The sequence below is a fragment of the Cinclus cinclus genome, chromosome 23 (assembly GCF_963662255.1).
Source record: "Cinclus cinclus chromosome 23, bCinCin1.1, whole genome shotgun sequence".
NCBI classification, from domain to species: Eukaryota; Metazoa; Chordata; class Aves; order Passeriformes; family Cinclidae; genus Cinclus; species Cinclus cinclus.
The window spans coordinates 5575283-5584980 of NC_085068.1; the positions used below are offsets into that span (position 1 = coordinate 5575283).

The 9698-nt window shown below is 55.1% G+C and overlaps 1 protein-coding gene across 8 annotated transcripts in view; it reads right to left on the bottom strand.

Moving 5' to 3' along the window:
- Positions 1–9698, bottom strand: part of TP73 (tumor protein p73) — a 31480-nt gene that overhangs the window by 18248 nt on the left and 3534 nt on the right. For 3 of the 8 annotated variants that reach the window (XM_062507457.1, XM_062507456.1, XM_062507455.1), the window contains exon 1: positions 2265–2303. In XM_062507457.1, the coding sequence (XP_062363441.1) occupies positions 2265–2303 (39 nt within the window). Of the gene's footprint in view, positions 1–2264; positions 2304–3864; positions 3983–4626; positions 4723–6799; positions 6814–9698 lie in introns of those variants that run through there. The other 5 variants (XM_062507460.1, XM_062507459.1, XM_062507458.1 and 2 more) reach the window with 4 other exon arrangements.

Consider the following 9698-nt stretch of genomic DNA (forward strand, 5'->3'; position numbering starts at 1 on the left):
AGAGCACTGCAGGAAAGTCATGGGGCAAATGGACCCACTTAGGCAGGTCCTGACTCTTATTCCAGACCTCTTGGATCAAACCATGACTTTTTACAACTTTTTTCTTATTCCTCTTCTGGCCAATTACTATCAAATTCTTCCCATAAGAGCTGGCAGCTCCATTACCCACAGGCACAGCCCAAGCACAGCGACATTCTCAAGAGCTGTGTGGCTAAAGCGACTTTAGTATTTCATTAGAAAATCAGACCCAAATACAACTATTTCTCAGAGTGGGATGTTTTTTTCCTCCCAGAAATTTGCAGTTCCCAAATTACTCACGGGTTGCTCTGACCCTGCAGCCCCACAGGCAGTGGCAGTGCTGGTGACCACATGCAGTGTCCAGTGCATTGCTGTGTGTCATTTTGGCTCCCTGCATTGGAGCAGGGACACAGCCCCCCCCCTCCCCCCCCCCCCCCAATACCTGGCAGGGACTGTCCCTGTCCCCAGCACCCAGTGGGACAGCTCTGGGAAGCCAAAAGCTGTAGAAGCAGCCGTGGGCACAGCCAGCAGGCTCAGCCTTCTCCAAAGGGCTGCAAGGCTCATGGCTCAGGAATCAGGAGACGTGTTTTAACTTGGGATCCCAACCTCACCCAACCCTCTTCGATGTGGAATGGTTTAAAGGCAATCGTCCTTCTCCAGGAAAGTTCTCCTGTTGCCTGCATCTCTCACAAGGTCGTTGGAGCCAGTGACTAACTGGAGGAATGCTGAACAAGATCTGGCTTGCTTTTATGCATCCAGCCATTTTCTCCCCTAAAATATGTGCCTAAATCCCTCTATTCCTCCTTGCCGCTCTATAAATAGCCCAGCCAAATACAAGCCAAGCTTTCCTTAATCCAGGCTTCACCTGGAGAAAAACTTATGAGAAACTCTGGCAAAACAGGCACCTTAGGAAAGCTCTTGCCATCCAACTTGGAAATGCAGCTGCTCTGGGGACCGTGGGCAGGGCAGAGCCAGTGAGGTGGCACAAGCAAAGCTGAGGGATCAACCAGGAGAACAGCAACACGGGAAAAGGGATTGCTGCTGGATGGGGCTGCTCACAGCCCAGCTGATCTAGGAGTATCAGGACTGAGCTGTTCTGCTCCCATGCTGAGAGACAGGACCATCCATGGCTGAAGCCTGTGGCTGTAAATGGGCAAGTGAATGGAGACCCATCGCAGAACGGACCATCCCGGGCTCTGTGTGGGAGAAAACCTTCCCTCAGGAAGAATGGTGAGATGTAAGACCCAGATATCATCCCCACCAGCCAGGCTGGCTGCCCCGAGCTGGGCTGCCTTAGCACGAAGCAAGAGGCAGCATCCTGAGTGGCCAGACTTTAGGAATCTGCTGACAGAGAGACCCAGAGTCAGGTGTGTGGGCAAAACAACAGACTTGCTGTTTAAAATTGGTGAAATGGTGGAAACATTCCCCTAAAAGATTAATTGAGGGCAGGAGTGTTTGTGTGTGTGTATGTAAATATGTACATACACACACAGGGATAATTACTCACACAACTGCAGCAACGACCTCCCATGGAACAGCCCCAACAATGGGACCAACACAGGTAAAACCAGGAATGAAGAGATTTCCTTCTATCTCTAGCTCCCTCTGTGCCTGTGCTGGACTGCTCTGAATGCCAGGGACAGACACAAACCCCTTTTCCCTAAGGAAACAACCTCAGTGCTTGAGGACAGGGCTGGAAATGTATTACCTGCAGCACAGGTACAGCTTCACCTGCTCTACCCCCCAGGGATTTCCAGCAGAGAAAGGAAGCTTGCCTGGGAAGGCAGGTGTGGGCACAGCTGAGGAGGTCCTCGGTGGATGACAAAGTGGTGCTGGTGGTGTCCAGCACCTCCAGGTGTTCCTTGGATGGATGCTCTGACACCCTTCCTGCCTGTGCACACAGAGGTAAGGGACCTTGCACCCCTGGCACCTGAGGCTCAAATCCCACCTTGGGCTCTGCAAGAACCAGATGGGGCAAAGCAAGAGGAACAGTGACAGATTGCCGAGGCTGCAGCATCCTGCACCAACTCAGCTCATGAGCACGACTGGACCAGCTCCAGGTCCTCCCTGCAGCTGCAGGATGGGGACAGGCGTGTGCTGGGACAGCCCCTGGAGCATCCTGGGCAGCAGCACCCAGAGCTGGGCAGGCTGGGCAGGCAGAACCAGAGCAGGCACCCCAGAAGTGGAGGATAATTAATTCTAAGAAGAGCATCAAAGCAAACCCCATCATAGCAAGCAGCACCTACCGTGGTGTAATGCTGCATCGGGTCGCTGATGTAGAGCATTTTAGTTGTCTCGGGGTTCACGGAGCACGGGGAAGCCTCCTGGCACGGGAGTCATGGGGTCGGGGCGGCGGCCGGGGTGGGGTGGAGGGTGGGAGGAAGGAGCACGGGAGCGGGGCCGGGCGGGCAGCGCCAGGGATGCTGCGCTGGCCACCCGTGTGCCGCCGTCTGTTGGCTTTTTTGCTTTTTTCATCTCCCTTAGTTCTGTCAACTCGCTGCATCCAACAACAAAACGGGGCCCACCCCTTCTGTCCCTCATGACTATTCATTAAAGCACAGGGCAGGCCCCAGCTTGCCCAGTGATGGACTGGGCGATACCAACCATTCCCACTGCAGGGAGAGCAGGGGTCCAGCTCCACCACCAAAGCTGCCCGGATCCCGCTCCCAAAAGCTTCTTCCAGCCACACGGGGCTGGAGACCTGCTGGGCTGGCACCTGTCACCAGCACACTGAGGTGCCCACCCTTGCACTGACCAGGTAGTGCAGTGACTCTGTGAGAGCTCCATGTGTAAGAGATGTGGAGTTATTTCCATCTGGATGGACAGATGTGCATGGGTGAGGATGGATGGATGGATGGATGGATGGATGGATGGATGGATGGATGGATGGATGGATATCTAGAGGGATAGACAGGAATAGTTAGGGATAGATGTCGGACAGAGCATTTGGGTGACCTGCTCTCTGCCACCGAGCATCAGCACCACTCTGGCACCAATGCGTGCCAAGAGCAGCGGGAATCAGCACGGACTGAGTGGTCCCTCCGCAGCCTCTCCCCTCTCTTGCCGCTGGCATCCCATTACCAGAGCACTTCTTATCGTGTCCCCCAGGCTGCTCCGGCCCCGCCGGGCTCGGCTTTGGTTACAGCGGGAGCGAGGGGAAAGACGAGGGCTCGCTCAGCGAGGGGCGCAGCCCCAATTAGCAGCACTGTGCCCAGCTCCTGCCCGCTGTGAAAGGCCGGGGAAGGGAGGGAAAGCGAGCGGAAAGCGAGGGAAAAGGGGCTGGGGGAGGGGAAGCAAGCTGTCGGCGAGGGAAAGAGCGACTTTCTGGAGGGAAGCAGCGGCTCTCCGCAGGGAGATTCAGCCAACAGCCAGGGCAGCCTCAGGGATGCTCCCGGGAGCCACCGAACGCGCACAAGCGGCCGGGATGTCTCTCACACCCGCGATGTTTTCTAAGACTTTGTCTCAGACAGAAGCAAAGGAAGGGCAGCGCACGGACCTGGGGCTGTGGTGGGAGCAGAGCTGCGTGCCCCTCCAGCAGCTCACAAATGGCTTTTGCTCCACACCGCTTGTCCCGGAGTGTGAATGACAGTGTGCTGCTGTCCTGCTGCCTGCACTGATGTTGTCTAACAATAAATAGCCACGGTTCTACTGACCCTTGTGCCATTGGTTACACACCCTGCACCAGTGCCTGCAGTGCTGCGGCACCAAGGTTGGTTTAGAACCAGCAAACACCCCAGTGTTTTATTACACCCCAGTGCCTCCCCCAGAGTCCCCAGCCCACCCCTGCGGGGAAATCAAGCCTGTGTCTGGTTCGGGTCCCCATTCCTGCTGTCTAAGCACACTCACCATCACCGGGTCGGCCATGCCTCTCATCTGGAACACGTCCATCGTGACCTCTGTGCTGTTGGAGACCTCATTGCTGCTGGTGGCTGGAGGGAGGTCGAAGTAGGTGCTGTCTGGCTCCCTGAGGAGAAGGTGAGGGCACAGTCATCTCCCCAGCTCTCCAACACAACCTGTGCCACCACCACCCACCCCCCAGCAACTCGCAGTCGCCGCAAACCTTGTCCCTTCCCCAATTTCTTTCTCCACCATCTGCTTTTTATTTCAACATGGCACAGCAGACTTTACCTGGCAGATAAAGCAAGCAGAGACATAGGAAATTTTGCATCCACCCAGCTACTCCAGCATATCTCTTATCTTGGGCTGTCTTTACATGAGAGGACCAAGAAGGAAGATTAAATGAAGCACAGTCCTCCCTTGCTGGATTAGACCAAAAGGCCCAAAGGCCAGAAGGCTTGCAAACATCTTGGTGGGGCTAAAAGATGTTTAATTTTGGAATTAAGGGTCCCAGCTTGAGGGGAGCTCTGCTCTGACCCTGACACTGTCCCCATGCTGCCCTAGAGCACTGCAGCCAAGAAGGAGCTACCCCTGAGACAGACAGTGCCATGTTATTTGGCAAATGGAATGCCCTGAAACGAGGGAGAAAAATTTGCCAAGTGGCAAAATGCATCTGAGGAAAGCAGAGGATGCAAAAGGAAATTCGTCTTCGGTAAAGAGCCACTGCTGCCTCTGAACACCCCCCATAGGCAATGATCACACTCCACTTACAGCGTGCTCCAGAGGTGCTCGAAGGTGGTGCCTTCATCAGCTGGGGATGACTGGGACATCTTCACAATGGGGGAGTCAGACAGGGGATAAATCACTCTGGGGACAAAGGGAAACAGCAGGGTTAGCACTGCCAGTGTGCTGTGCTGTGCTGTGCCGTGCTGTGCTGTGCTGTGTGTGCTGTGTGTGCTGTGCTGTGTGTGCTGTGCCGTGCTGTGCCGTGCTGTGCTGTGCTGTGTGTGCTGTGTGTACCATGCTGTGCTATGTGTGCTGTGCTATGTGTGCTGTGCTGTGTGTGCTGTGCCATGCTGTGCTATGTGTGCTGTGCTGTGCCGTGCTGTGCTGTCCTGTGTGTGCCGTGCTGTGCCGTGCTGTGCTGTGCTGTGTGTGCTGTGTGTGCTGTGTGTGCTGTGTGTGCTGTGCCATGCTGTGCTGTGCCATGCTGTGCCATGCTGTGCTGTGCTGTGTGTGCTGTGTGTGCTGTGTGTGCTGTGTGTGCTGTGTGTGCTGTGTGTGTTGTGCTGTCCTGTGTGTGCCGTGCTGTGCCGTGCTGTGCTGTGCTGTGTGTGCTGTGCCATGCTGTGCTGTGCTGTGTGTGCTGTGTGTGCTGTGTGTGCCATGCTATGCTGTGCTGTGCTGTGCCGTGCTGTGCTGTGCTGTGTGTGCTGTGCCATGCTGTGCTGTGCTGTGCTGTGTGTGCTGTGTGTGCTGTGCTGTGCCGTGCTGTGCCGTGCTGTGCTGTGCCATGCTGTGCTGTGCCATGCTGTGCTGTGCCGTGCTGTGCCGTGCTGTGCTGTGCCATGCTGTGCTGTGCCGTGCTGTGCTGTGTGTGCTGTGTGTGCTGTGTGTGCTGTGTGTGCTGTGCTGTGCTGTGCCGTGCTGTGTGTGCTGTGCTGTGCCGTGCCGTGCTGTGCTGTGCCATGCTGTGCTGTGCCGTGCTGTGCTGCGCTGTGTGTGCTGTGCCGTGCTGTGTGTGCTGTGCTGTGCCGTGCCGTGCTGTGCTGTGCTGTGCTGTGCTGTGCTGTGCCATCTCACTCCAGCAAAGCAGCTTCCCAAGGGCAGGAATCCCTCAATCCCAACTCACTTCCAGCAGCACAGCAGGGACCAGAGAGCCCACGGTAGGGGACACACAGGGGGACACACAGGACCAGAGTCCCCAGAACCATGGTGGGGAACACACAGGACCAGAGACCCTCAGAGCCATCATGGGGACACAGAGGAGCAGAGCTCCCCAGAGCCCATCATGTACCTGTACATGGCCCATTGTGGGGGACAATACCTACACTCCCAGCAGTGCAGGCCAGGGCAGCAGGCAGGGATGACCCAAACTCAGCAGAAGGAATCTGTTTTTCAGCTAAAGCCTCCTGGATGCTGCTGCACAGTCATAACCAGAGCCATACTCAGTCCAGTCCGTTCCCCTTGCCTCTGCACAAGGATTCTTGACCTCTCTCAGGCACAGGAGGAAAGCAGCCCAGCCCAGCTCTCCCTGTGTGCGCAGAGCCTGTCAGACCCAGCAGCCAGAGCTGGAGGTTTCACGGAGCCATCTTGAGCCTCGTGCTGCCTTCCCCTATGGGAACCATCTTCCTCCTCCCTTACCCTCTCCCCGCAAGCAGCAGGATCTCTTCCCTGCCCTGACTGACACGGATACACCCTCAGGCACATCTGGCTGCCCCTTTTACCCACATTGGTATTGGCATCCCATCTCAGCTGTGACATCTCATAGCAAAAACCTGACACTTCCTGCTTTTGGGGCGCGAGCTGCTGAGTGCAGGGCAGCTGCTCTCTGAGTGAGTGATGCTCGGGGTTGCTTGGGCCTCTCTGACTCAGCTGGGGACTAGGCAGCTGTAGGGGAGAGAGTTAAAATGAAAGCAGGGAAGCTTTCCCCATTGGTAAATCCCGTGAGCTGCTTTCTACAAAACACAGCATCCACAGCCACCCTGCCTGGAGGAATTCCCATGGCACAGGAGGGCACAGGAGGGCACAGGAGGGCACAGGAGGGCTTGTACCCCACGGGTCCCATGTCAGGAACAGCTATCTGGCAGAGTTTGATGTCCTCCCATCCCTCCTCATCCCACGTGCGACACACAAAGAAATGAAAGGACCTACGGGCAGCTCTGAGAGGAAGAAAAGCCTAGAACAGATGCAGGTGACAGAACAGGATCGCTGGCGGCCTTACCCTTCTTCCATGCTGCTTTTCCTGGCCCAGAGCAGGAAGTAGTCAGGCCTTTTCCTCCAGAGGAGAAAGTGCCTCTGCGCAGCCCCGGCTGTGTGGTCATCATGGGTGACACCAGCTCTAACCACGTGGCTGCTCTCGTTTTCAAAATGAAAGAAATCTGACTATTTTAAGGGTGTTTTAGAATTTCTCTTTCACTCTTTCAAATCACAACCTGCGTTTGCAAAGCCAGGCCAGCATCTTCTCATGTTTGAGCTGTGAACTAAGAGGTACAAAGGGAAGCTGGGGTTCTGGGTGCTGTTAAGGCACATGCTGCCTCTCTCATCCCTGCTTATCCTGGAAAAGAGCCTCTGCAGCAAGACTGACAGCCTGGCACCAAGCACCTGGGCTGGTAAAGAATTTACCTACCAATTTACCTACAAATAGTGTTCCCCAAAATTTGTCTGGTACTGATGTAATTCCTCTGAAAGGAGGTGAAGTTTAGAGCCCAGTTCCAGGGAATGCAGGAGGCATTCACATTTGGGAAAGCACTGTGATGGCGAGGTCTTGCAGAAGGAAAAGTCACCCTGTGGGAAAGCAGTGGGAGCTTTGTGCAACATCAGAATTAAAGGTAAATTGGGAAGAACCTTAGAGCCAAATTCTGCATTGCTCTGGAAGAATTCCTGGTGGCCTGGATGCAATTCCCATGCCCAAGGCAGAGCAAATGGCACCTGGGGCTGAGTTCAGGACCATCCACAGCCCAGCTCAGCTCCCTGCCCCTTCCAGACCCCAAGTTTAGAGCTTATTCTGCCTCTGCCTTGACTGTGTCAGCTCCCTGCTATCATCAGCTCCCCACACCAGAGGGAAGACCTAGGGTTTCATTCTGACTTCTTCCAGCAAGAGCTCTCCAGCCAGACTCCGAAAAGAGGATTATCACCTCCACAAACTCCAAACTACTTATTAAAGTGGAGATCTCCTTGCCCAGGGAAATTCCAGCAAGGAATTCTCCATCCCTTCCACCTCGACATGGCAGGGAGGCAGGGGGGATGCTTGGCACGGCTGGTACAGATAGGGAGGGACCTGCACTGGATTTACTGCATTTTTTTCTAGGGGGAAAAAGACCAAAATGTGCAAACCATAGGGTTGGTGCTGGGATTCAGGGTTGCCGGTGTTCACTGGGAGGGCTGCACTCCCAGCCGGCTCCAGCGCTCCCTGGATTGCTGCTTCCCTCTGTTGCTAGTGAGGGCATTGCAGGGAGACTGCACACGGGAAAAGAGCCCGGCAGAGGGGAGAGAAAGCTGCGAACAGGCGATCCCCCACCTCTGCTCCCCGCGGGACCCGGCTCAGCCCACGGCGGGGCTGCCACCCCCGGGGATGCGGGACCCGGCGGGGTCACACCCGGTCCGGTTCCTTCTGCCCATGGAGCTTCCCTGTGAACGGCCACTGAAATAATTTCCAAAGATTAGTATGGAAAAGCTCCACGTACTCGGTTTCCATGGTGCTGTGGAAAACCCAGCCCCACAGACGGAGGGAGAAGGAAAAGCACGGACCAAGATCCCTACAGCCACCCTGATGAACAACTGGAGAACAGCTCCCCGGAGAAGCAGAGCAGATGAACCTCCATCTATCCAACCGTGCTTCACTCACCTGCTGTGACCACAGAGCCTGGATAAATTATTAGAATGTTTATAAATTCAACTTTTTTTCATCACATTGAGGACGGTGGAGGGCACCGTGGGCTCTCAGCCTTGCTGAGAACAGTGCCAGCCCACTGAGCTCCTGCTCTCTCTGGAAGGAGCATCTTTGACCTCACTATCAACTTTAGGGCTCAGGTTCAGCACCAGAAAGGCTCAGTATTTGTTATTACTTGGTGATTCACTGCTATCCCGCCACTCCAACAGCCCAGAACGAAACATGACAGCGTTTTGCAGCCACCTTAAAGGGAGATAAATGCACAAACCCCATGTAACAGGGCTATGACTAATTCCCGAGGACTGTCTGGGAGGGCAGGACTTCTGCGAGCCGTATCCACCTCTCACACGGAGCTGCTCCATGACTTGGGAACTGGCCCTGGACCTTCTCTCCTCTGCACAACGAGACCCATCAGGCTCATCCAGCCCACCGCAAACAACTTAAGGTTTGCAAAAACGCTGCCGGTCCCACGGCACTAACGCTGCCCTGTGCTATCATTCATTTGTCCCGGACATTAAAATTAAATTGTTAAATTTAATCCTGTTAAATTCCCACCTGCAAAATGGGGTTTGTAAAAGCAACGGAGAGTGAGTGAGCTTTCCTGCGGCACAGTTTGAATCTCAGAACCCCTCCGTGGGGTCCAGAAGCTTATCAATAATTTTCTTTCCAAGGACGAGGCAGTTTGGACAGAAATCCTCTGTGGCTGCATCACTGACAGCAGCTCGTGATGGGGCAGAAGGCTGAGGCCGCTGCTCCCCCTCCCTCCTTGGCAGCACAACCAGGGACCTGGGGCAGCCAGCCAGCCCCTGCATCCCACCGGGATCCAGCCCCTCCGTTGCTTCTCCCATTCAAGACTCCTCCAAAAGTGCTTTCACTCCAGAGTAAAAGCACTTGGGAGCAAACTTTCCAAGACACTTTAATATTGTGTCACAAGCCCACGAAGCAAAGCGGCCGCAAATCGTCTTCCAGCCGAGTTATCGAGAGCTCGGGAGAGGGTCGTGCCGAGAAACACACACACACAGAGCAAGGGGTTTCCTTTTGTAGGTTTTTTTTTTTCCCTCCTACCTGCGTTTTGAGTTCCCCCGGAGGTCTCCCGCAGACAGGAGTGGCCTGGGATTGAGGATCTACGTTATTTACTGCACTACACTGGAGTAGCGTCCCGGTCGCCAAGGCAATGACATTGGAGCTGCTGAAAGCTGTGTGAAAAGTGAGGCAAAAGCTCCTGCGCTCC